Source organism: Ambystoma mexicanum, chromosome 7p (assembly GCF_040938575.1).
Source record: "Ambystoma mexicanum isolate Mex_15411 chromosome 7p, UKY_AmexF1_1, whole genome shotgun sequence".
NCBI lineage: Eukaryota > Metazoa > Chordata > Amphibia > Caudata > Ambystomatidae > Ambystoma > Ambystoma mexicanum.
This window is the reverse complement of record NC_090939.1, coordinates 626413402-626440975: the sequence shown is the minus strand read 5'-3', so window position 1 is coordinate 626440975 and position 27574 is coordinate 626413402. Positions and strand designations below refer to the sequence as shown.

General features: G+C 44.4%; 1 protein-coding gene across 7 annotated transcripts in view; it reads right to left on the bottom strand.

Moving 5' to 3' along the window:
• Positions 1-27574, bottom strand: part of TSGA10 (testis specific 10) — a 539078-nt gene that overhangs the window by 25701 nt on the left and 485803 nt on the right. For all 7 annotated transcript variants that reach the window (XM_069636638.1, XM_069636640.1, XM_069636642.1 and 4 more), the window contains exon 19: positions 14779-14940. In XM_069636638.1, coding sequence (XP_069492739.1) covers positions 14779-14940 — 162 coding nt within the window. The remainder of the gene's footprint in view (positions 1-14778; positions 14941-27574) is intronic.

Below are 27574 nucleotides of genomic sequence, written 5' to 3'. Positions count from 1 at the left end.
GAGTGCCAGGTTGGTTCGAGCTATGAAGGCAACTCCTCCTCCTTTGGATGTCTGCCTATCGGCTCGGATAATGGTGTAGGAGTCGGGAATGGCGATCATTAGGGCAGGCCCTGCCACAGTGTGGAGCCAGGTTTCAGATACTGCTAGGAAATCATGTTCATTGTTGGTAATTAGGTCGGCTATGTCTATTGCATGTGCAACTAGCGATCTTGCGTTTATAATTGCTCCTTTAATGGTAGGGAGTAGGGTGTCAGTACGCTTAGTAGGCGATGGGGTGTGCTGTCTATCCCGTTTTAGCTTAGGTTTTTTATCTATGCGAGTGGTGGGCTGGGATAGTTGGCAAGGTGTGAATAGAGGTGGAGGTGGCAGTGCTGCTGTTTCCAGGTAAGGGTTAACTGGGTTAGTATCGATCAAGAGTCTGGTCCCAAGTCTAGAATTTCTGGTAAGCCCACGGCACGGTTGGTTGGGGGTTGGTTTGGCTGTAAATCTCTCGATCCATTGGCCAGGCGTGAGCTGGGGTAGGTCATTAGGAGCATTCGGGCAAGTCCGGTTATTATTACAGATGGTGGTATGGGTAGGTAAGCATGGAGGCAGATTGATCGGGGCAATCATACAGGTTGCTAGTACTGAGGGAAGAAAGGTGTAGGTTTGATCTGGCTAAGCCAGGACATTTTCTGGGCCGGAAGGTGATCGGTCAGCTCACTGGCGAAGTATAGATGCAGTGTAGCGAGGGCCAGGAGACTATTAATGAATTGCCTAAGGCGAACCATACTAGGTTCAGCAGATAGTTAGGTGGCGTGGGGTAGTGTCAAAATATGCAACGGGCGGCTGTTCGCAATAAATCAATTAGTAATATTTGCATAGCATAAAATGGCATGAGGAAGTAGCAGGCATGATAATTGCAGAACGGCATGTAAGGGCGTTGATGCACTGTCTGAATAAGGGCTAGTAAAAACAGAGAAGAAGGTGCACCTGATGTGTAGATAGAGTAGGTACGGCAATCTTAGTTGAAAATAGTGTATAACATCACAGTCAACAGTCATTCCGTTCTGGTATACATAGTACAGTGCTTAGATTGTACATAGCAGTAGTTAGACGTCATAGGGCTAGAGCGCTCCAGTTGCTATAGCACATGATGCAAGTAACGCTTGAGATCAGCCTTTACGGTAAGGTAATCGCTCATAGAAAGCAGAGCAATGCAAGATTACACAGGCCAGTACAAAGCAGTGGGTGACGGGTGAAGGTGAAATTAACACAACTGATTAAGAAGTATGCAGGAGGTGAAGGACTGGTACTGTGATGGAAGGCATAGAAAAAGTCACAGTACCGTGCGCACACTGTATAAGTGTCCTATAGTTATGGTTGGCATGCTAAAGTACTAGGGCGAGCTGGAAATGAGGCCAAGAGGTGTCAGAAAGTCTCGGAATCTAGCAGTAACAGATGGCTTACTTACGTAGAGCAGTGTCTCGGTCGGGTCGGCGCCGGGACCATGGGGCATGCCAGGGGCACCATCGGGAGCCAGCAGGAGGGATACCAGCACCTTGGGAAGGCTGCACACCGGGGACAGCGCCGCGGTACAGGAACAGGTGTGGAGTGTCCCCCGACAACAGGGCTCGGGCTGCATGGCACAGTGGAGGACAGTCTCCCGCCGGCTGCATCACAGGGACTTGCCGCACAATCCTCCAGGTCCAGCAAGGCAGGCAGCATGGCGGAACGTGTCGGCAAAGTATTAGAAGCGACTCTGGCACCACGAATTATGTAGATGCTCCGGGAGGACCAGGATATTTATGAGGATGTTGGAGCCCTCGCTGGAGCTCTCTCAGGCTGCGGCCATTTTTGCGATCGCACAACAGCGCCCCCCATAATTCCCCTCTTTTAAATATATCTTTAAACATGCTGCATGCGGATTTGGGTTAGCTGAAGGACCTGGTAGGTCACTCACTTGGTAAATAGGCAAAGGTAGGATAGCTTAGGGGCAACACGCTCGCCTTGGAAACAAGACGACGTGAGCAACACAGGCTCGATCCCCGGGTCTGTGCTTAGAAACCTCTGGGTAGTAAGCGTGTTATAAATAACCTATAATAATAATAATAATAATAATAATAATAAAGAGGGGATAATTCGATCTTGGAAATTAGAGAGGGGCTTAACACCAGGGTTGTGCCCCTAAGCAGAAGGAGATTGGTGTCTGCCTACTACAGGATATACTCATTATTACGTTGGCTGAACTGAGTGGTCTGGATGAAATCAAGGAGATCTCTGACATTGCAGGAGCCCTGGGGTTATACTTTGTATTTGGGAGGTTTATAAAGAATCTACATGGCCCTAAATTACTATTTTTTAATGGATTGTTAAATTGTGGCATACCAGCCCCACTATTGAGGGAAGCGACCATCACTATCCTATTAATGCACAATAAAACTGTTGATATGTGTGACTTTTACATAACTTTGAAAACGCTAAAACAAAATCCTGTAGAAGTTTGCTACATGGAGTCCGTTGCCCCATGTCCGTTCCTTAGTCCATCCAGACTGATTTGGGTTTGCACCTTAGTGCTCCCAACAACTGAACCTGACAATAATGCTTATTGTTGCAATTTAAGAGATTGAGGATGCATTTGGCTTTCTGAACCGGCACTTTCTTTGGCCAATTGTGTATAGGATTGGCCTTAGTCTAAATTGATAAACTCGATCAGGCTCAGCATACGTTACATAAAGCTCTGGTCTTAATGAGCAGTGCATTTCTTATTGCCCTGGAGGAGGGCATCAGGCAGATGTGCCTGCTGTCTCTCATGCTTTTTGCATTGCTGTTAGAGCCATTGGCCCTTCTCCTTCAATAAAGGCCCTTTCATAAGAATTTCTCCTCAGGCTACGGTCGATGTTGATTAGGCTTGGGTAGATTTAGAAGTAACCTTGAATCAGGTAGAAAGGTTGCAAAGATCTATATGCCTATTCTCTCGTAGCTGAGACTCACGTTGTACTCTGCAGAGTCTTGGAGGGGATGAGCGTGAGTTAGAGGATACAAGAAAATGCTGTATAGGACCCCAGACAACCTCTCCTACCCTGCACGCTTTTGATAGAAAAACTGATAATTCTTTGTTTATTGCGCAACGTGCCTTTAGATTTATGTTCAATTAATAACCCAAAGGTAATTAGATTGGGACTATATTACACAATGGAAACATTTTATCACATATTTGTGTAATAAACCCAATGCGTTGCAAATCATAACGTTTATTCATCAGTGAAAGAAAATGTATGAATAATTAATTAGTGTAATATGCTATTACAGATACCAAAAATAACATGATATTTTATTCATGTGTACCTGCATCTTTTGAAATCTCAGTCACTATCCAAAAAATGGTGAACATGCCAAACAAAGGTGCAAACTCTGCACCAGAAATCCAATAATAATTATACCTAGGTTGTTAAATTTAAACTTTAAGGTTTACTCTAAGGGAATTCTAATGGTCCTGTACTTCCCTTGGCCCTCACTCTAAATCTATGGTAAGGGGGATATGACTATATTTGCCAGGATGCTTACACTACACTGAATGCAACACCATGGTAAAGGAGAAGGTTGTCCTTTAGCTCAGCACCATTCTCTCCAACTTTATTCCCTATCTTTTTCAAACAAAAAATCCTAATTGTTTGATATTTTCATAAAAAACAAGTAACTTTTCAAAATAACACATAACGCCTGCTGCTTTAAGGATTAGCACAGTGATACTAAATGTGAATAGTGGATTGTAACAAACATTGTGCATATATGTAGTCATTAAATCCTCTCAGCTATAGGGTCATCATAACATCGTTTGAAAACCATTCTTGAAATGTCATAAGTCTTTTTCACATGGTCACTGCATGACATACACAGCAGTTGATGTGCAGCATCATATGTTGAAAAGTCCTTTTTGCTAGTGTCTGGGTGATTGATGGTGTTTCTTTGAATGATGTTATTACAATATAGGCAGTTTAGACAAAGAAAATAAATCTTTGTGGGAACACAGCTGTGACTGTATTTATTCCGCTCCTATTAGCATTCTTTTCAAACGTTTGCTATGGTGAATGGGAAGATCTGTCAAATTACTCATATTTTAGCCTTTTATTTATAAGCCATGCACTGTGACACTAACCCAATAATAATCTTTGGATCAGTAAGAAATAGGGTCCCCATGTGGGTCCAGGAATAGTGCGAGGGCAGCAATCCTTTGGGTACTCTTTGGTATATACCCTTGTTCTCTCTCGATTTCTGGGCAACCACCCCTCCCCCATAGTGCGTAAGCTTAGTAGCACAGCAGCCATGCTGGTAAGGGGTTTCGTCAAGAATGCTTGTGATAGTTTTGTTTCATAAGGTTTTACTCTTTGATATTTATTTTCTACATAGCGAGGAGTCTTTTTCCTCTTTTTTTTTAAAACAACTTTTTATTAAGGGTTTAAGCACAGGTGGGTTCACAAAAACATCAAAAAACTGTATAACATTACAGTATCGGAAAATGGGACACTCAGCCCCACTGCTATGTCCCCTCTTTTGCCCACCCCTTCCCATTCTTTTCCATAGATTCTGCATTTTCCACTGTCCAGGGTTTATCTTTTCTCCACCTCTACCCCTTACCGTATCCCTCCCTACCCGGGCGTCGCTCATTCTCATTTTCCCCAAATTGTTCTGTATTTCCGTGGGTAGCATCTGTTCCTGTACACAACCTGGTCCCATCTCTCTACCGCATCTATCCCTGATCTCCATGTTGTGATTGTCCGGGGATCCAGGCTCATCCACTTCTCTGGTATAGCCCTTTTAGCCAAAATGCATTAATTGTTTCTATCAGATCCATCCGTTTCCTCCTCACCCCAGATCCCAAGTATTGCTTCCCTGTGGTCTAAGTATAGTGGTCTGTCCCAGGCCTCTTCTACCTCCAGTTGCACCTTCCCCCAGTATCGCTGCAGCTTCAGGCATTGCCATATCATATGAATGAAGATCACTCTATAGGTTTTACATTAAGGGCAAGAGTCATCATCCCCTTTGCCCATCCTTCTCAACTTATCCTTCGAGTAATACATTGTGTGCATGTATTTTAATTGTACTGGGGTACTGAGTGCTTCCCTCCAGTCTTCCTCATCTATGTCCCCTAACTCCTTAACCCATCTCTCCCTCAGGTCATTCAGCCGTACTGTCGAGTGAGAGTTTAAAGCCCTATGGTGGGATGATATCTGTTTCCCCTCTATCTCTCTGTCGAGTACATTCCATTAAATTGGGAAGCCTATGGGATCTCACCGGGCTTGTCCAGGTGCGTCTCTAAAGCATGCCTAAATTGCAGATATTTATAGTGATCTTGTATGTACAATCCCCAGGTGTCCCTCAATTCCTGGAAATTCCTAATCCCCTCTGATGAGATTACGTACCCTACCATCCCAATCCCCCTGTTCCTCCACTCCCCTCCCCATCTCAGGTTTTGAATTCCCTTGATGAGCCTATTCCCCCAGATTTTGGCTGCCAGCGTAAGCCTTGTCCCCCACCCATAATGCTTGTGGGCTTACATTCAGACTCAGCCCACCGCTGCTGTAAGGAGGAGGCCCCCTTTTCCCAGTGTGGACCCATATCGGGCCCCCCCCCCCATCTTTCCCTACTCATCCATCCTAATTCTGTGTCTACCAGGGTGTCTCTTCCTCCCTGATATGCCCATCCCTTTGCTATGGCCAGCTGCGTTGGCCAGTAGTAAAGTTGCAGGTTGAGGAGGCCCAAGCCCCCTTCCCAATAAGAGTTATATAGAATCTCCAATTTCACCCTGGGTGTCTTGCGTTCCTATAGGAATCCCCTCAGAATCCTGTTAATCCTGTCAACGTCTTTTACCTGTAGTCCACACGGTGCATGCCGAATAACATATAGAAATCTGGACAAAGTCACAATTTTATATAGTGCCACTCTGCCGTTAAGGGAGATCGGAAGAGTCATCCACTGGTTGGTGTTCTGCTCAAACCTTTTAATCACTGGAGCAAGATTCAGTTCAACAAAGTACGTCTCATCCTTGCAAACATGTATCCCTAAGTACCGAAAGCCTCCTATCTTAGTCCTCAGTCGTGGATATCACCTCCGGCTTTCCTCCCCCCATACCCCCTGGCAGTAAATGGATTTATCCCAGTTGATTGCCAAGCCGAAGTATGAGCCAAACTCCTCAAGGATGGTCATAATTCTCGGCACTGATCTTTCCGGATTAGTTACAAAGAGCAGAATATCATCTGCGTAAAATGATATCTGCTCCTCCCATGCAAATTCTGACACCCCTGGGTCCCTCTGATCCAGTCCAACAGGGGTTCAAATGCTAGGCCAAACAGCATGGATTAGAGTGGACACCCTTGTCTGGTGCCTCGGCCCAGTGAGAAACTCTCAGAGACCATGTCGTTGACCCGCACCCGAGCCGTTAAGCGATTGTACAACACCTGGACCCACCCTCTAAAGCCCTCTTCGAAGTCCATCCGGTGCAGTACCACGATTAGATATGCCCATTCAATTGAGTTGAAGGATTTTTGGGGATTCAATGCAAGAACGTCCAGCGGACACTGCATTTTCTTTGCTCCCCCAGGATCAAATGTATGCATCTAATGTTTAGCCTAGTTGATCTGTTCGGGATGAAACCACACTGGTCCTCTTTTACAATATCTGGTATAGTTATACTCAACCGATTGGCTAGTGTGATGAATCCTGTGGAGTCATCACTGAGCCACAGGCTAAAGTTTTCTCCCATGTGGCCAGGAGAGGCCAGCTGCTACCTGATCTTGACCATGGGGGGGGGGTATTCTGAGGGTGTATCACATGGGAGGAGATGGCTGTCAGGGGAGAGTGTTGACTCCAGTAGGAGAGAAGCAGTATTCTTTTCTTTCTTACAAGGAAGATCCTGTAATTCCACAGTTTTTAATGGCATGTTGTCATTATTTAGAACCATTTAATTATATGACTCTGAAAAAGACTTTGGTCAAACAAAACGTTATTCAGTCTTCATGTGTGCATGATAAGCCTAGAACATATCTAACACCTAATGTTTATGGTGATTGTTGTATGCATAAAACTGTCCAACCATGTAACTTGAAATCATTTGCAACTTCCTTGGACTCCAAGTTCCAGAAAGCCTCAAGTACTGAGATGAGGAAGAGGAGCGGAGAGTCCATGTGGAGGGAATTTGGCACCAAGTGTAATGTGCAGTCTAGTTGTCAGGATCCAAGTCAGCTGCGTGGGACATTTAAACCTGGCGATCACCTGCAGATGACGGATCGGAGAAGGAGAGAGGAGAAAGGCTGCAGAGTACACAGAGTACGAAGCGAGTTCAGAGGCAAACCCACGGAGAAGAGCAGTGAGGAGAACAGGAAACATCTGCCCATAGCAGACTAGTGGCATTCGGGAACGGAGAAGAGGAACGCTGGTGAAGTTAAGATGAACAGTGCTCAGCAGGGCCAAGAGAGACGCTGTACTGCAGAGCTGTGCTGGTTCAGGTGGAGGAGGACTCACAATCCTACCCTGGAACCAAACAAAACTCTGCCAAGAAGGGGAAACTGGCCCTGCAAAAGCTCCTCACAACAGCTGCACAGTAAACCAGTGAGCCAGCTTAGACGACTAGGGGACCCCGGGACGTGCAAACATGTTAAAGAATATTTGGGTGGACAATTTGAATTCAGACCAAATAGAATTGAAAAGAAAAGGTAAATATGGTACAATTCTCCTGATATGAGATGTCAGTTGGGGTAAACCTGGAAACAGCATTGCCTAAACCAAAATACATTACCAAAAGATAACAAAAGGGCAAATATGGTACAATTCTCCTAATATGAGATGTCAGTTGGGGGAAACCTGGAACCAGCATTGCAATAAGCAAAAAGACATTGAAAGAGAAACAAAGTGGCAAAAGTTGTACAATTCTCCTGACATAAGATGTCAGTTGGGGGGAACCTGGAACAAGCATTGCCAAGAGCCAAGAGAGATTGGAAGAAAGGTTGACAGACAGAGCTTGAACAAACCCTCATATTTGGGATATCAGTATTAAGGAAATGAGTACAAGTAATAACTTAATAAGTCAACAAAGTTGTGCTATTGAAGAAGTAAAATGTTGTTATACCTAAGGAGAATGTGTGAGCCAAAAGGGGAGATATTCCTGGCAGGAGAGTAAACCAGGATATCAAGAGTTTCAGTTGAGAATATTCCTGGCAGGAGAGTGTACCAGGTAACCCACTTTGAACTGCCATGTTGAAGAGAAACTTTGTCATATTAGGTTGTTTTTTCACTTGAACATGTTGTCAACCGGAGAATTTGGAAAGACTTGCCTTTTGCCATACTTTAATCACTAATGAAGAAAGGACATTTGTTTAACCATCCTGAAAAGTAGGAAGACTTTCCTTTGCCATATTCCAACAAATGTTGTGGAAAGGACATTTTGTTTTGCCATCCTGAAAGACTAGGAGAGATTTCCTCTTTGTTATATTCCAACCAGGGTTGTGGAAGGGACATTTCTTTTTTTCAAAATGGCACAGGCAAATAAAGATCCAATGCATTTTGGTTGTTTTGACCATCCTCAGGGATCATGCACTACAAAAGTAAATAAACATAATGGTCATTCTTCTACTTAATGCTGATCTCCATAATGTCAGGACTGACTAGTTTCATAACAGGAAGAGTAACAAGATTAACATTGTGCCTTTAGAGCTGGCTGGGTTAGTTGTGCTTTTAGAACTGGCTGGTTTAGTAACAGGAAGTGTTTGTTCATAGAATTAACATTGTGCTTGCCCAAGTCAAGATGGAGTGAAAGAAACTCACTCTGATTGGTTAAAGAAACAATGATATGTTTGGTTGCCTGATTGGTGGAGAGGACAATGGGTTTGATTCTTGGGAGATGAGCAAGATTCTAAACTGCCTTTCATCCAGAGAAATTCAGTGGCTGGTTGTGTATTAGTTAAGCTCCTTAAGTAAGGCCTTTCCAGAGCTCAGAAAATCTACCAAAGTAAGAATATCGTTTGCTGATCCAATTTGAACAAGAAGTCATCAGGTGGGATCGTTCTTTTAAAGATTTTGAGATTGTCACAGTGAACTTTCATTTTCTTTTATTAAGAAAACTTAAAGAGTAAACAAGTTTCAAGTTCATTTGAGAAAAGAGACTTTACAGTTAAAGTTATTATAAGGAAAACAAGCTTGAAGATTGTGCGTAGGATTTTAAAGTTGATTAACTGTGTGAAATGTTCTTCAAGACTGTTTAATGTGTGCGCGAGCTCGCAAGTTGCCGTTGCGTGTTCTTTTTTAAAGCGCATGTACATTTTTCACGTGAAAGTCGTTTCCCGAGAAAGCGCGTGTGGTTTGCGATAGAGCGTGTGCCAAAAAGAATTGCGCATGTGAATTTTAGCGCGTGTACATTTTTCACGTGAAAGTCGTTTCCTGAGAAAGCGCGTGTGGTTTGCGATAGAGCGCGTGCCAAAAAGAATTGCGCGTGTGAATTTTAGCGCGTGTACATTTTTTCACGTGAAAGTCGTTTCAAGAGAAAGCGCGTGTCGGGCTGCGATAGAGCGCGAGTCCATTTTTATCAGTGCGTGTTATTTTTTATCGCGTTTACGTATCTTTTTACGCGCGCGGGTTTTTTAAGATAATCGCGTGTGTATTTTACACGCGAGGACAATTCTTCACGTCTTCTGATTTCACGTGTTTATCGCACACGCTAGTAAAGGAAGAAACTATACGTTCTTTGTGTAAATGTGTAAATAAGGAAAACAATTCACACGCAGAAAGAAAGCAGTATTCCAGGAAGTGAAAGAATATAATTTAAAGTAATTTATGCAAATAGAACTCAATGCTTTCAGAGAAAGACTGCAATTTATGTAAGCATTGAAAACTACATAAGATCAGAAGAACTTTGAAGTAAGAAGAATATCTAATTCTGAAAAGATGTTGCAAAGGCCATCACTTTAGGATTCTAAAGAGACTAGGTTGGCTTGAACTATTTGCACAATACAAGATATATTTACAAGATATTCCACAAAGGTTACTAACCTCTAAGTCTTTTACTGAGGTTTAAGAGGTAAAGAGTTTAGAATTTATTTAGCATAATTTAGAAAAGAAGTTTTCTTATTATATTAGTAACCAGGTGTATTTGTTTATCACAGATACCAGAGCCTACCAGACGGTTGAAGGGCAGCTGTGTCTCCGTTGTTATTTTCTCCAAATTCCCCTTTCCCTTTCTTGGGGTTTTCAGCTCAGCTTATGTTTAAGGGTTGAGAGGTGAACTCCTGGTGAGGGTCTGTGGGGCCAGCATCAGCTCCTGTGGAATTCAGTCAAGCCGGACCCTGACACATAAAATGTAGTTGTTGATGCAATGAAAATTGTAATAGAAACAAGTTGATGATAAGGATGGTGTGTCCCTACCTGCCTGTTTTTCTGTATTCATATCTATAAAACAATAAATTAACTTTGCTTGTTGAGTAATTCGTTTTCAATTGGTGCACAAAATATAAGCAATAAAAGTAATGGAGGTAGGTGTGTTAGAAAATCCTACCTGTAGTATCATATGCATCATCATGATACTGAAAGTGATGGTTTCTCTACTAGTAGAGGATTTACGTGAAAAGCACATTTTAATATAGGTGGTACTATAAATGTTAGCAACATGTTGTTGATCCATTATTTGTTTTCAAATCATTTCTTTCCCCAAGTCCTTGGTCCGTCTGTTGTGATCGGTTGTAGAAACCAATCTGATTGAGGGAGTCGTTTTTTTAATTCTATGATGGCTGCAGCCGCAAAAATGTGATGGCATGATCAACATGATGACCTCTTTGCATCCGACCCACAGCCATAATTCTGATGTTGTTTACTTAATTATATTTTAAGAACAGGAAAGCTCAAACACGAAAGCTCATTCATAGCTTGTGGTAAAATAATGATCTTGTATGGGATGAACACTCAATTATTCTGTTTACATTTCATTCTTCTAATACTGCTACAGTAAATGGTAAATAGGATAAATGCTGGAAAATACTGTTGATACAATTGCAATCCTCTTGATGGGGTAATCAGATACAATAAATACAAAATTCTTCTGTTAACATTTTGTTATAAGCATGCTAATGCAGACAATGGTGAATAAAATAAGTATTGACAAAAAGCTGTCTATACAATTACAATCTTCTGATTTGAGGTAATCACATCATAATAGCGCCACCATGGACGCCGAGGTAGTCCCAGAAGCTCCTCAGGTACTTCAGGTAGGCCCAACACCTCCACAAGAAACCAGAGGACTCATTGTTACCCTACCACCAGAATACAAAGAATACAGAGACATTTTCAGTAAAGCTGCCGCAGAGACCCTACCACTTCACTGCTCATTTCGATTGTAGAATCGATTTAGACCCCTGTGCAATTCTGCCATGTAGTGGAATCTACGCCGTAATGGAGGCGGAGAACAAATATCGGAAGGTCTACATTGAAGCGAACCTGCAGAGCAGCTTCATCCGACACTCTACCTCACCCGTGTCATCACCATTGTTCTTTGTGCCAAAGGAGACCGGGGATCCCTACACTTGCATTGACTATTGAGCGGTAAACCACATCACAGTAAATAATCAACATCCATTACTCCTTATTCCAGTGTTTCTGGATCAAGTACGGGGAGCCACAATATACACTAAGCTGGACTTACATGGGGCTCACCATCTGGTGCAGGTGCGTGAAGGAGACGAATGGAAGACTGTGTTTGAACGAAATTTGGACTCTTTGGATATCAAGTCATGCCATTCGGTCTCTGCAACGCACCCGGAGGAAGGAGAACATAAATTCTGATTGGGCGGATGCTAGAATTAGAATGTAGAATGCAATATAAACTGCTTTTTTACCCCAACTCTTTCACTAACAGGTCCACTTTCTTGGAGGCTCCACTAGGTGTCTTACTTGAATTAGAAAAGAGAAAAGAAACTGAAAAAATGAATGTTGTATCCAGAAAATCAATCAGAAGATGTGGATCACACACAGAGAATGACTCTGAGGGACATCAACTCATTTATTATGGTGGGAGCGCTGCTTGGTGCATACATGTAAGGACATGTGGAGCGCGTAAGAAGACTAGTGAATTTACTGTGTGCGGTATATCTGGTAAAGTGAATACAGATCAAAATCTCTGAAAACTGTATGCCGGAAGAGATTAAGCGGGGGTGGTGTTTGTACTCTGATCCACGGAGCAGGCAATGCATGAACTTCAACCAGGCTGTGAAGCGCAGAATATCCGAGCATGCCTACACTTTGCAAGATGTCTCTCGCCTTCCTGCTTCAATGTGCTCATGAAGATCACTGCGAGTGAAAGAGGGCGGAGTTAGGAGAATCCCTCCTTTCGCATTCACCAAAGACTAGTGTCTGCAGCGAACATCAAATTAAAGCACCATTTACAAGTGATCTGTCCTGCGCATGAAAAAAAAGAACCTAACAAAAAAAGGAAAACTACCTGGAATAAGAATCTGAAATACTGACAAAAGGAAAACTAGAAAGGATCTAGATATATATTAGTTTAATAAACTGTATATAGTTTTCAAAAAGTAAGACAAATTCTTCTGAGAATCCAAAGAGAGAAAAATTGCATGTTGAGGAATTGAGGGTCCCAACAAAAGGAATTCAAGGTTGATACCACATGTGTCAGTATTAAAGGTACATAACACAGTTAAGGAGAAATCCATTCCAGTTCATGGAAACAAGTAAATCAGAAGACAAAGGGAGTATGTTGGAGGGGAGGTTAGAGTGGAAAACTAGTGTGAGTTGTCTAATCTGTACTTGTTATTTTTGTGTCCAAATGCCCCTATCGATCTATAGATTCAAGCAGTATCTAGAAAAGAGGGATGTGTTTTTTTTACCCGATTCCCCTGTCCCTTGGAGATGTTTCGGATGTAGCTGTTCAACTAGCTGCAGATGAAACATTTTTGTGGGTCTGTGGGGTTCAGTGGTTTCTGCGTATTTCTACGGTCAGGACTTGAAAGACCTTAGGGATTGAACACAGGTCTCAGGAGATTCCTACTGATTTCAGGTTAGTAGGCAGGCGAGGAATATGAAATGCATGCTTGGAATTTGAGGTATTTGCAAAGAAAACGCTCCGGAAACACAGTTCCCTCTACAGTATACTGCAGATAGTACACTGTTGGATATTGCTTGTTAGCCAAACCAAAAGAAGCGCAAACAATTCATAAGAGTACAATGTATATAATGTATTGAATTATTATAAAGAAATTAGGACTATATGACCTCTTCTATTGGCACTCCTAATACCAGCGTTTTGCCAAAAGTGACCGAGTAGCTTGAACAACAGAGAGCCAGTTTAGCATCCTTCATAAGAAAGAAACGTTGCCATTTCCATACTGAATTTGAAAAAGCACCATTGTGTACCTTTAACATGAGATAAAGTGGCAAATGTTGGTGACAACACCAACATACACCTACAAGTAACGTATTGCACGAATGTTAGGGACTGTTTTAGTGGCAGAAAGCACTGGATAAAACACAACTGCCTCTGTCTGAATGGCACAAGACAATCAAAGACTTGTGTAGTGACAAGGACCCAAAAAGAGACTCTGAGTTGGATTTAAGTAGTCGTCTGACACACCATGAAATATTACAGAGCTCACTCAGTCTGCCAAGAAACTGTGTTTTGACACTAATGCTCATCCATGCCTCACTCTGCTAAAGAGGGGATCCTGTTTATCATATTACAAAATTCTACTTCCACTTTTGCACCCACACACATTTGCATAATTCTGCGCTATACCATCTCACAGCTAACTGTTACTTTGCTGTTTATGCCAAGCCCATTCTGGAAAGCCTTAATCCCCTTCTGCTTGTGCAAAACTCACAAGCAAGATTGATACTGGACCTAATTTGTAAATCGAAAATTAAGAGCTGATGAAGCAACTCTGGAAGACACTGTGCAAGGATTGACTGGACACACCCAGAAAGATCATCTTGAATCAAGGAAAGCAGCCAAAACCATCATCTCTTTCACATAGAATTCTTTTGAACAGTGTTCCTTTATCGTCAATCGCCTCTGAATTGGTGGTTGCATCGTTACTGAAGCAGCCTTTGGGCTGTATGTGGTGCTCTATAATTCAGCATTAAGGTAGCATGACAAAAACAGAGGGTCACTTTTTGAAAATGATGTGAAGTTGCATGGTTGCTTTGCATAGCACCACTGAATGCCAACACATTTAGTGGGACTCAATCTGTGGCACTAAGAAAAGTCCAGGGCCTTCATTGCGCATTACTAGCGAGCAAAAGAACATGATTCGGAGAACCGCAGCCGAACATGGCAACAGATGGCTTAACAGGTAAGGGCTAAATTAGCCAAAGGGCTAATGTGGCTGACACCACCAGCTCAGTTTGATATTAGGCAGCCAGAAGAACAAGGTCAAAATATACTCATTTTTACAATGGTTTTTATTAGATGGTGTAAAAGGGGTACATTGTATGGGGGCGGGGGTAACTGCATGTGGTATCCAAGCCCAACCACCCCAAAGTGTGGACAATATATGGTGCTAGTTTTGTGATGCAGCAGAAGACAGCTGGAAGTAGGGATTCCATAGCTTAAAATAAGGCGATATAGATAGGTTTCAGTCGTAGTGTTACATATTTCTTACTAGTGGTCATACTCCTGTCATGATGATGGAAGTCAACAGGCATCATAGAGCGAATGGAATATTTTTTTCATAATTTGCTACTGGAGGTTTATTGGTATTCAGATCTTTAAAATACCATCGCCCAATAGGATCTCCAAATATCACTCACCTGTCCAATGATGATCTCTCTGGAGACCTGGTACGATTCTCTGGCAATCGGTGGCTGCGTTCAGGCGAACGGCTGGCAGGGCTCATGGATCTATTTAATGACAAGCTGGACTGGAATGGGACGGCACAACTCTGGCGTCGAAGTTCTTTTACAGCACGTTCCCTAAAACACATTAAAACAAATATTAAATTAAGCAAAAACAATGGAAAAACATATCAGGCGCAATCCCACAGATTTCTCAAGTTTGCTCTCGTGGCCAAGGAAACGCTCAAAATCAAAGAAGGTTGCACACAGAAGAGTCAGAATAATCAAGCGATACATTAAAATCTTCCATAAAAAACAAAACAACACAAGTACAAGATCCCTCTGGATTAAACACGCCAAAAGTATGGTGTTTGGTGGGAGACCTTTTAGCTCAAGAGGCCTTTTTACTAGGCTAGCTGTGCGGTAAAACGTGGTGGTAATTCCATTACTGGTGTTTTTTTGCCACTTTTCCTGCACTGCCGAATTCCAAGTTTGACCTTGAAGTTGAAGAGTTATCTCCATCATACTTCTGGAGGTAAATCCTCCCACCTTAAGGCCAAAAATCTGCAGAGTTATTGCGCAGGACTACCGCTTGCAGTAAATACACCCTCTGGACTCCAAAAATGGGGATGTACACTGCCATACCACCAGTCTTAATCTTGAGGTAATGTCACAGGACTGAGTGGTGGCAACAGTAAATGATTTTGGTGGATTTATCGCCAAACTCGCAATGAGGCCCAGAGTCTGCTCGGCGGCCTAAGACAGATATTGCAAGGGTTTCTTATTTATTCATTTGTTGAGCACAGTTCTGCATAGAATAGGTGCCTGACTATAAGACACTTGTTAAGAACACTTAGACATCCGGTTGTACAATAAGGCAATGTACATTACAGGAGGTGCAGCCAAGACCACTGTTAACTATTTGGAAATTAAGGAAATAAAAATGAATGATGAAACATCTTACAAAAAAGGCACATGGCTACAAAGAGAACTAATGCAAATAGATGTATGATATATTTGTATCCAAGTTATGTTTATAAAATCACTGAAAATATGCAGGAGAACATATGTTACCAAAACTCAAAAATCAGATGCCAGTCCAAAACCTGCATTACAACATTCTACAAATGTTGGTTTTGAGCACATCACAAAAGAGGAAAACACCAGTTTGAACAAAAAACACCTAACCCCTAAAACCCAGAGGCTGGCTTAATGCAACGGAAAAGTGTGGTGCAAAATAATAAGAGGTTCTACCTCATCCTCATCAATACGACTCTTAAAAGGAGTATCCACTTCCACCTGTATCAGAAGAGGACGCAATACTATTAGAAGACAACACCTATCTCAAGCAAATTGTCTATCACCAGGAAGCACTTATCCAAGAAAGGCTTCTGTGGCTTTGGCCTATACACATGTACGCATTTCCCCCATACACTACCTACAATTTGAACTGGAACCTCAAGGAAGCCTCATGTTCAAGCAGTCCAAACATTTTTGGGATCGCCACCCATTGTTTATATCATTTGGGACTCTTTGGAGGTGGTCGAGGAAGATCCTGCATCTTGACCCTCTAAAAGTAACTTCTTTGTGCACTGCCAAGTAGCAAAGGACCAGCTTCCTGTCACATGGATGATGGATGTCTGCCAAGACTGTACCCAAATTCCTCTTTCCATCATCTTCAGGACTCAAAGTGACACATGGTGGTCATCCTTCAGTACGGTCACTCCCTAAGATTATTGGGTTACCTAGCACAGTATTTCATTGCCTCTGTTACAGGAAATTCCAGAATCTCGAGAGTGGTGTTCCTCAATCAATTTTTCAGATGTTCCTGTGAGTTCTTCAGTTGCATCACATGGGTTCATCACAGATGTGCAGCCACAGTTCTGGATTTCCTTGAAAGAGTCCAATTCTGTGGCATGAACTTCCACAGTAGCCTTCAAGTGTTCCACCTTCCCCCTGAGATTATGAACCTGCTTCTATTTACATGCAATTTGAGCCTCCATAGATTTAAGCCCCAAATCCAAGAGAGCAATTTTATTCTCCACAATTGATTGTACTTCTGATGTTTGCTGATAGCTGCTATTAGGAGAGACTTGGACCTTGTAAGGTGTGGTGCCCCCTCATGTGGACCATCACCCTCACAAGCACCTCGCCTGAGGTCTCCACCCCTCATCCTGTTCCCCATCTGATCAGGCTCTCTACCCCTCCTCTGAGATGTCTCTACTCTCACACATGAACCAACCTGAAGTGTGTTGCCACCAACTTTGCGGATAAGGACTGTCTACACAAGTCAGCGGGTGGTGCCATCTTAGATGTTACCTCACCGAAGCAAGGCACACGGTTCTCATCAATTTGCGCTCAGCAGATCATATCAAATGTTTATGGTGGAACTGTATGGGAGAAGGCGGCTTCCCCCGTCTTCAGAACCCACCACTGAGCTGGTCATCGAGCTGCATCAGAGACATGAAGTCTCGAGGATAGAGCATGCACCAGAGCTCACAGAGTACAAAATACCACTATATCGCCAGGCTGATCCCACCCACCCCATGTGATCATCATTAGCCTACATATTTAAATAATAGGTTTTTATATATGGCTTCATGATTGATTCCTCCTGCTTCTAAATGCTGTAATGACAGTCGTTCTTACTACCCAATTTAAAAGTATATGCAATACTAACACACCATGGAGCTCATTATCAGGGTCGTAATGTTAATGGAAGGTGTAAAATCCTTGCATAAGGCTTTCATTAACGTCACACCCCATTTTCAACCATTTGTATGGCGGAGAGGAGGGGCGGAACGCAAACTTGCATTTCTGCCGCCTCCCTTCCTCTCTGCCATACAAATGCACCAGCATTTGCGCCAGCATGCATTTTCATATTCTATACCTTTGCACTAGGAAGACATCTCATCTTTTTGCTTTGTGGTATTTCAGAAGACGGAGACAGACCAATTTTGTTATTTTCGCTGACGTTTTATTCAAAGCACTATATCTGTCCTCCGTCGGAAGCTAAGCTAAACTGACCGTACCACTAAAGACAAAATAACAGAATGATTCCCTTCTCCTGGATAGGCTTCCCCAGCCTCAATATATGATTCTTAAATAGTTTTTGGCTATTTCTTGTATTAGCTTATTTAGTTCTTTTAGGGAATTTGACCACTTGTTTGGTTCCCCTCTTTGTAGGCTTTGTAGCCTTCTACTCCTTGGCACTATTGGCCTTAGATCTTCTCTTTTTAGGCTTTTCTCGAGTGTGTCTCTGAAAGGATCTCCTTTTCTGATTTCCCTGAGGAAGTAGAGTACCTCTTTATGTGATTCCTGTTCTTCTTAATCCCATTATCTTCTCACCATTTTGATTCTGTCTCGTATCACTGAGACGAGTAGGATAGGTTTTATAATAAGTCTCACTCTCTTCACCTTTTCTTATATTACTGGGACTAATAGGATGCATCCCTAAATGAGTTTGTCTTTTGCTTTGTTTCTGTATCACTGGTACGAGGATTAGTCCCGTAATATATGTCACCCTCTTTGTTCTTTCTCCTATCACTAGGACTAGTAGGCTGAGCCCCATGATGTATTTCACTCTCTTGGTTCTTTCTCGTATCACTGTGACCTGTAGAATGAGTCCTGTGGTGTAGTTCACACTCTCAGTTCTTTTCCGTATCACTGGGACGAGTATGATAAGTCCCGGGTTGTGTTTTACTTTCTTGTTTCTTTCTCGTATCACTGGGATGGTTGTAATGGGTCCCGTGATATATTTTGCTTCCTTCTCATACCACTGGGAAGTTTGGAATGGGTCCAGTGATATATTTCACTCTCTTTTCTAGGATTAGTATGATGCAGGTACTCGTTATTCTCATTTTCCATCCCGGTTCTTCCGCCTTCGCTGTTACCTTGCTTCTCATCGGTCGGCATCACTGGGTCTGCCTTCAGGATAGGGATCTTGCTTCAGTTGTTCAGGACGATTTCCGCTTGTACTTTGTGTCTTTCTGCTTCTTGTCCGCGTTCCCACGGGGCCATCGTTACAGCGGTCTCAGCGTCATTGCTGGACTGCATAGTCCACCTCTCCTGGGTCACATCACCAGTCACAACTGTGGTCTCTTGTGGTTCTCTTCACCTACTTTCTTCTTCCTTCATCTTCTTTGGTGCCCCTCGCACGTGCCAACTGGTTGCTTTCATCCCATGGAGGATCTCATGGTCTCTCTCAGCTTTCACCACACTGCTGATTCGAAACCCCTGGGTTTCACATCTCTCTGATAGTAGTTCTTCTTTCCTTTTTATGTTACATTGCTGGCTCCTCCCCAGCAGAGAACTACAGTCCTCTTTTATTTCTAGTTAAGCACTCTTCATTACTCTCTTATTCCTCCTTGTCACAGTACTGTTGGTTTCCAACCACGGAGCAATCGTTATTGCTTGCTCATTCTTCTTCTCAGTGGTTCTACTAGACCTTTCTTCATATTGAATCTTGGAACTTATGTTAAAGTAGCAAACAGCGGCTTGTTCTGCTGAGTCTTTCTTAAGCCTTGATGCTACTGTTGGTACAAGAGAAAGGGCCTTAGCGAGTTCTTCTGCCTAACGGGAGTCCTTGTCCCCAAGAGGGGAGTCTCTCACAGTGAGGTCCTACTTACTGCCACCTCTAGGGCGAATATTACATAGCAGGCTCACTAGCCTCACAAGGAAAGGATCCCTTCTGGGGAGAAGTGACTGAATCCTATGATTTGTCACAACTTTCATATCACCTTTTTGCTGATGACACTCTTTTTCTCATTTCCCTCCCTCACCCCAGCCAACCTGGAATGGATTCAAAACCGTCTCATTGCAATTCGTCCCTGAATGGCTCTCTGCTGCCTCATGCTGAACTCCTCAAAAACTGAAGTCAATTTATCTCCTAACTGCCGGACCTTCTTGCTTCCTTATTCAAGGCTCACAATCTTGGGGTCCTCTTCAATAATGACCTACGACTGTAACAATTAATCATTACCACTGCTGCTCGTATTACCATTCCCAACATTCAACAAATTCATCCTTTTCTTACTAACCCCACTACAAAAACTGTAATCTCCACTTTTATGCTCAGGAAACTTGGCTACTGATCAAGCCTAATCTGTGGCCTTCGTTTCTACTCCTTCCTCTCTCTAAAGTTCCCAACTTTGCTGCCTGCACTCTCTACAACCTCCCCACACCCCCTCACTTCTATTACCGAAAACCGGATTTTAAAACCAAGTTTTACTGTCATTTTAACTTGTAATGTGCATAAAGTTCATTTGTAATTAAGTTAATGCACAATACATTTTTTTTAAAACACGTACCGAAAACATGCTGGTTGGCTCTCCATCCACAAGACTTGATAGACCAGAAAACCGCCCATAGTTTCAGGCGGATGAATTTCCTGTGTGGGCTCCCCAACCCTCTAGCGAGGCGTCGATTGTGACTGTCGCCAGATTCGTGGGGATCTGAAAGGGACCACCCTGTGAGAGATGCGGGCAAAGGGACCACCATTGCAGGTCCTGACGGAATGCCTGATTGAGGGTGATTTTGTTGTTACATGCGCCAGTGACTTGCTGCTATGATGCATGCAGAAACTCTTGAAGGGATCTCATCCGTAGTCTGCAAAGGGGAACTAGATGGAGGCAGCAGTACATCATCTCCAGCAGGGACTCGATGGATCGAACTGTTGCAACGGAAGCTTCAATAGCTGTTGGATCTTTCCCAGGATGACATCACTCTCTCTTCCGAAGGAGCTGCTAGACACGAGAGTGTGTTGAGGAGGGATCCCAGGAATAGCTTGTTAGGAGATGGCGCTACGCAGGATTTCTGATAATGTATTGAGAATTCCAGAGTAAGTTAGGGTCTGGATGGTCTCTGCGGCGTGCTGGATTGCCAGCATGTGAGAGCGGGATGGAATCAGCCAATCGTCTAGTTAAGGATAGACATAGATTCCCTTGCAATGGAGGTGTGCTGCCACCAGAGCCAAGCACTTGGTGAACACCCTCAGGGCCAATTTCAGGCAGAATGGCAGGACTTTCATCTGGAACAGGAACTTCTGGTGTTTGCGATGAATGCAGATGTGGAAGTAAGCATCCTCCAAGTTGAGGCTCGCCAGAAAATCTCCTTCCTCCAGTTGGTTGAGTACATGTTGCAACATGGCCATCCTGAATATTTGGGACTTGAGGAATTTGTTGAGGCATCGCAAATCTAGAATGGGACCCACCCTCCTGAATTATTTCGTATCAAAATGTATCTAAAATGTATCAGAGCCCCGGAGATGCTGAAGGACTGGCTCTATTTCCCCTTTGTTTAGCATGCCTTGAACCTCGCTTAATAGCTGAGCTACGTGCTGTTCTTGTCTGGGGACAGGAGAAATGTGAGGGCATTTGTCCTGGAATTCCAGAGGGTGACCATGTTGAAGGATATCGAGCACCCATTTCTCTGTGGAGATGTTGCGCCACTGGTCGTCAAATTGTGATAACCGGCCACCCGCTGGGGTGCGAAATTGAGGGCACGGGCTCTGGCCTGCGCCAGGCTTATTATGGTGTCTGTGTTCTGGATCCTGGAGAACGACAACACGGATGTCACATATGTAGGCCTGCGAACATCCCCTATATGCCTCCAGGTTGGTTGAACGTGAGGGCTGGCAATAGGGTGAGGTGAACCCTTTAGAGGACATCGAAACTTTCCCTTTTGAGGAGTGAAAGGGCAGCCTCCTCTGTTGGAGAGTGCCCAATGAACGTGCCGTTTCGGTGTGCGTTTTTATGGCCTGTAGGGTGTTGTGGACTGCCTTCCTGAACAGGTTGTCATCAACAAATGGCATTTCTACCACTTTTATCTGTACAACTGCGTGAAATTTTGTGGCCTTGAGCCAACCTTGTCAATGGAGGGCCGCTCCATTGCCCATCTGCCGGAATCCTGAATCTGCAATGTCCAGGGCGATGGTAATCGCATGCCCGGAGGCTCCTGGAACAACACTAGGGGCTCAGCCTTCTTGTCCTCGGGGAGGAAGTCGAGGGTGAGTCCCAATTTATACCAAAACTCTCTGTCATACCTCAAGAGAATGGCTAAGGCGTTGTCGGCCTTGATAGTAGATGCCGCCGCCTTGATGATGCGCTTTCCAAGTGCATCCAGCTTCTTACCCTCTTGATCAGGAGGAAGCATAGGAGAGGAAGATGGTTTAGAGGACCTTTTCCTAGCCGCAGGAGAGACCACCAAGTCTGGTGATGGTTGAGATCTGAGGCACTTCAGGGCTGTGTCCCGGACATGGTACTTCTCCTCCAAATGATCACGTTTTCGCTGGGGTCGTGCCAGGGGTCTTCATGACCAACAGGCCATACTCCTAGATGTCATCCAGAAGGGTGCCTGAAACAATAAATGAAAAAAATGAAACTCCCGCTGCTTGAAAAGGTAACCTTCCTTTTTCTTCTCTACATGAGTGAGGTTATACAGCTTCGCCGACCCATGAGATCATTGAATGGAACAAACCGATCTCCTCTGTGAGAGAATCCCTGGGGTGCACCTCAGCGTCAGGAGGTTCCCCATCTGTGGGAAAGTAGTTGTCAAATTCATCAGTCCCCTGTCTATCCTGGGTCATGACAGTATCAGTATGAGTGTCTGTCTGAGCTGCCTCTTCCATCACAGGAGGAGGTGCACTAGCAATTGCAGAGGGGTAGACGGGGCCTGGATGAGATGGTGAAAGCTGGGTTTGGGAAGGCCTTGGAGGGCTGTTGGATGGAGCAGGTATGGGCGCAGTCGGTAGATGCTGCTGGATTTCTGACACCAACGTGTGGCGAGTAGTCAATAAGTCCATTGACATGTCCCTTGGCACTGCAGGAGCCCCTGTTTGTCCATGAAACAAAGGGCTAGGAGGCCGAGATGGTTGGCGAGATGGTTGATCCCTTTGCCAAGGCACTTCCAAAACAGGATCAGGCACCCCCTGACTGCCCTCTTGGTCGGAGTAAAAACCCTGTTAGGTCCTCTTCAGAAGGCCTGGAGGAGTACATTACTGGAACTGGGGATGACACTCTTGGAGGCCCCAAAGGAGACTGGGTGAAGAGTGGTGCTGCCTTGGTGGGTCTAGGGAGAAAAACGAGTGCTGGAGGCATCTCTCCCTCCACATTCAAGCCCCTAAAAAAGGAGGATATAACCCAGGCCTGCAGAGCAGGTAATGGTGCCGTTGTTGACCGGGCTGTTGTCGGTACCGCCAACGGAGGCCTAGGTGGCAAGGTCACTCTGGGAGTGGCAATCCTCTTTGTGCAGCAGTCACTGTAGTGGATGAGCCCATCAATGGGATTGTAGTTGTCGACGGAAGACTAGTCTTCGTGGACAAAGTCATCGACAGGGTAGTCAGTGACAGGGGAACAGACTTCGCAGTTGAGGTCATCTATGGTGGAGCTGTCGACTGGTCCCTCGATGAGGGCCGTGAGAACGACAAGGTTGTTGACAGTGAAGCGGCTCACGGGTCCCTTGACGGGTTCCATGTCAACGGGGTCTTATGCTTAGCAGCTGGTGTCAGCGATTTCCTTGCAGACTAATGGCTACTCGACCGTAAACTAATCATCGACGGGTAGGGTGACGATGACCGGTGTCTCTACAGCCGCAGTGACTGTCGACGAAGAAGTCAGAGCATGAGATGACTTAGTCTTTTTTGGTATCTTCCCCTGGGAAGTGTCCTCAAAGGATCTCAAACTCTTCTTGTCAGAGGCACACTCTTTGGGCCTACTGACCCTGTAAGAGGCATGACTGTACACGGAGGCCAAGTCAGAGGGTTTCCCTTCCTCAATTTACCCCACTAACCTTCGATGGCTGGCCTTCCGAGTATTGGAGGAGTAGGCCTGGCAAATGGAAAATTATCCGCATTGTGGTCGGGATGTAAGCAGTAGATGCACTTGAGATGCCGATCTTCAATAAAGATGTTTTTTCAGGCCGCAATTTGCACAGGCTTTGAAGAGGCTTTTTCTCCTGGCGTCTGCCATGTCATAAAGAAGGCCCAAGCCTGGGCCTGCGTCGGCCCACGGCCCAGAGATCCAGCAATGGAAGGATCTCATCCGGCAATGGACCCTGCCGACAGTAGTCAAAACGTAGTCAAAACGTGACTGAAGATGAAGAAAAAATGGCCAAAAAGGTATTGAAACACAAGGACTCCCAACACGAAAACGTGCAGTAAAAATCTGAAGCTGGCCACAAGAGTTGGAGCTTAGGAGGATGAATGTCATTGGCTGGGGCAGTATGACCCAAAGTGACAGCAATAGGCTGTAGAAGCGACGAGCAGCTTTAGCTTAAAAGAAAAACTGCTTTAATATTTACAGAGGATTCCCAGCCTGACAATGGGGAATATTCATGAACATGTGAATCCATGTAAGACCCCATGCTAGAGAAGCAGTGTACACAAAATCAAATTCCCCTTTTTCTTTCTTTGGTCACTGTCATGTGCCTAGCGCACACATTACCTATTTTTCGTAAATCATAGGACAGACTGCAGTGCATGGGATATTTAGTTGTATGTATACTAACTGAATGACTGGACGGGCAAGATCTCAGCTGCCAGGGGTATCTGGACTAGTAGAATACCGCTGCCAGTCAGCAGGCCACAAGCTGCTACTACCACTAATTGCCACATTTTGCAGTAATCTGACACGTTCTCCAGATATCCCCACCCCCCCTCTCAGAACTGTTTGCACTTGCTTACTAGGTTTCTGAAAATGTGAACATTTCTCCAGGCTGGTTGCAAGTGCATTCATGGATTAGCACACTTTTCTCTCCCCTAGGGGTGGGAATGGGGAGTAGTGGGAATCTTAAATTATGAACCCCCCTCACTATCCACTCCTACCGAGGTGTACCTGCTTGGAGGGAGGGAGCTGGACCCCCAGTTCCAACCCTCAAACCCTCATCTTTTGGGACCCGTAACGCATGCAGGGACAGAGGGCAAAGTGGGCGGGAGCAGTTGGGAGCGGTGCTCCTTTACTTTTTATTTTTAAGTTTCACTGTTCCTATACTTTTATTTTAAAAATAAACCATTCTGGAATTGTTTAGTTTTAAAATAAAAGTGTAGGAAGAAGTTGAAGCTTGCACTACAGTGCACAGCACAAAACATTCCCATAAATAATAGGTACGTTTATTTGGGGGTTTGGATTGTGTGTCGGAGGGGGTGTGGCGATGGGGTTTTGAGGGGAGCGGGGCAGGCCAGCAGGGAAAAATAGTTCCACTACTGTCTTTTCGTACACTTCGACCACTGTGCAGAGAGTTCAGAGTTTTGCCTTTGCCCCCTTCCTCTACAAAACTCAGCACAGTTCTCAGCTGCGGCCCTTGCCTGCGCATTGATGCACCAGGCAGGATCTTCACCACATCCTGGCCAAGCTAAGTCACATGCCACATGTTAGGCAGAATTATATGCAGTACCCTTTGGGAACACTACACACAATTAGGACTACAAGTGGCAGCACAAATTCACATTTGGTACAAGCCTGTACTACTCAGTAAAGTCGTAGCAGTGGCTGAGCAGCCAGACTTATCTCAAGAGTAAGTGAGCAGTAGCAAATAGTTACACAAAGGACAGCAGTTACTATGATTCAAGCAAACACTGACTCAAGGTTTCCAAGTAAAAGAATATACATTTATTTACTTTTTAGTTGTATAACATTTCCCTAAAGGGAAGCAGTTCAAAATCACACTCTTAATACACCACACCACTCCCAATAGTTGGCAGACAAGTTAAGCTCACACAAATGAAGAGGGAGCAAAATGGCACTCCGTTAATTAAAAAGGGAGGGAAAGACAAAGTTAGGCAGAAAGAAGCAGTATTAGCAGGTAAGTGGACAAGGCAATCTAGAAAGTGGGACTACAGTGATGGGATCAAGTAAAATAGGCTTAGGGCCAAAGCCAATAGGACAAAAGTCTTTTGCTCAAGATCACATAGTTCAGGGTAGTTCGCGGTTAAGTCTTTGCCAAGAGTTCAGAACGAAGTTGGTCGGCAGAAAAGTTAGCTTAAAGAGACCCTTCACCGCAGCTGGACGAAACGAACAACGGGACGTTGAACAGTACCTTAAAGGAGAGTTCCGGGACTTTTTTTTTATTGTCCCTACGGGTCGGCCATGTGTTTGTAAGCATAAATCGGTAGATCGTAGGAAACTTTCCTATGGACCTTACCCGACTTTTCGCCCCTTATCGCACTCGAAATCAGCCTCCATTTTGTGATAATCCTATCATTCCGCCGCATCGACCTGGCTCACCTGCCTTTGCGGCACTAAATCAAATCCCCCGCCCCTGAGCCTGACATCAGCAGACGCGTACTGCCCATTTCAAGCACGTCTCGTGTCAACAATCGCTGCGCCTCAGCTATTGACGTGTTGCCATGGAAATGGCAGGACGCCTCTTTCCCCAATAAGTATAAACAGACCGTTTCACAACATACAGCAGCAGATTTTCGATTCCATTCCTCTCTCTGTGTTACTTTGAGTATTCTGTGACTCGTTTCAGTGCTCTGGTCAGCTACCTTCGCCGCTTGTAGCCCGTGTGAACAGATACCAGTACCACCGCTATAAATTATTTTACTATCTTTACCGCACAATGGCCACAATAATGCCGTATATGTACGAGCCCGAGTACACCGAGGAAGAACTACTGGAAAGGCAAGCACGCGAAAACGATGGGGATTCGGACGGCAGTTGGGAGGACCAGTCAACGGATGAAGAGCCTGGACCATGTCGCATGGACGGCGTCTCCACCTGGTGCACGTGCAATCGGTGCGAGCTAATGCCAACTGAGGAGGAGAACTGCTGCTGCCGTGAAAATTCCGGGTGCTTGGCCTACATTTCGGAAAGCGAGCAAAGTCAGCAGGAAGGCGAGCAAAGTCCGCAATGCATCACCGAGCTGCCAGAGTTCAGGGAAGCCTGCCTCTCACGGACAGTGTTGAGGATGATGATGGTGCTTATGCACGAACTTCGTGGCACTGTTCGTCCGCGTAATCCGAGTAACGAGTAAGTATACTCTGTTTGTGATGTCAGTGATGCCACCACTATTTCATGGTCGTCTCCCACATATAAAATTACATTTACATATCATTGGAACGCATGTAAATTGGTTCCATATAGTGCATTTTCTAGATATAATTTTTTTCTAAGGAAAATGACATGTGTTACCTGAATCGACATTGATAAGAAAGTTTGGTCAGTTTAATACAGTTTGCATCTTTTTTTTTCACAGGTGGTACAGGCTGGTGGCCTATCGTTGCTTCACTTGGTGGCTTCACGGGAGGCTCGGACACCGCGTTCGGAGAGTAATACCTGCCTGTGCGGTACTTGCCATTAGACAACATTTCCCCAGTGACAGTGGACAATACCGCGGATTTTCCCTCGATGTGCTGCAACCTCAACTTTACAATGTGTAATGTTTATTATTTATGTTTAATTAAAATCTAAAATAAAGCCCAACATATATTTTAACAATGGTTGTTTTGATTTTTTAAATGAATCTAGTGTATATTCTCCTGGGAGGGTGAGGTATTTATAAACTCACCCCCCTGCCTTCCATGTAGTAGATCCTGCAGCCATCCTCTTACATTCAGTTAGATGGCCTCTCCTTGGTGAGGCCCTGCGGCAAACGGGTCTTGTCTGCACGACCACCGCCCCGATCCACCCCCCGCCTTATCAAAGGCAGTTCGCACCGGGGTACTTGAGCTGCTGGCAAGTGGAGCTGTCAGGGAGCGATAAAGGCCAAGAGGTGCCAAAGACCATGTACACTTCAAAGTGGTCTATAGAGCATGGGTTTGTTGTTCCCATGTCTA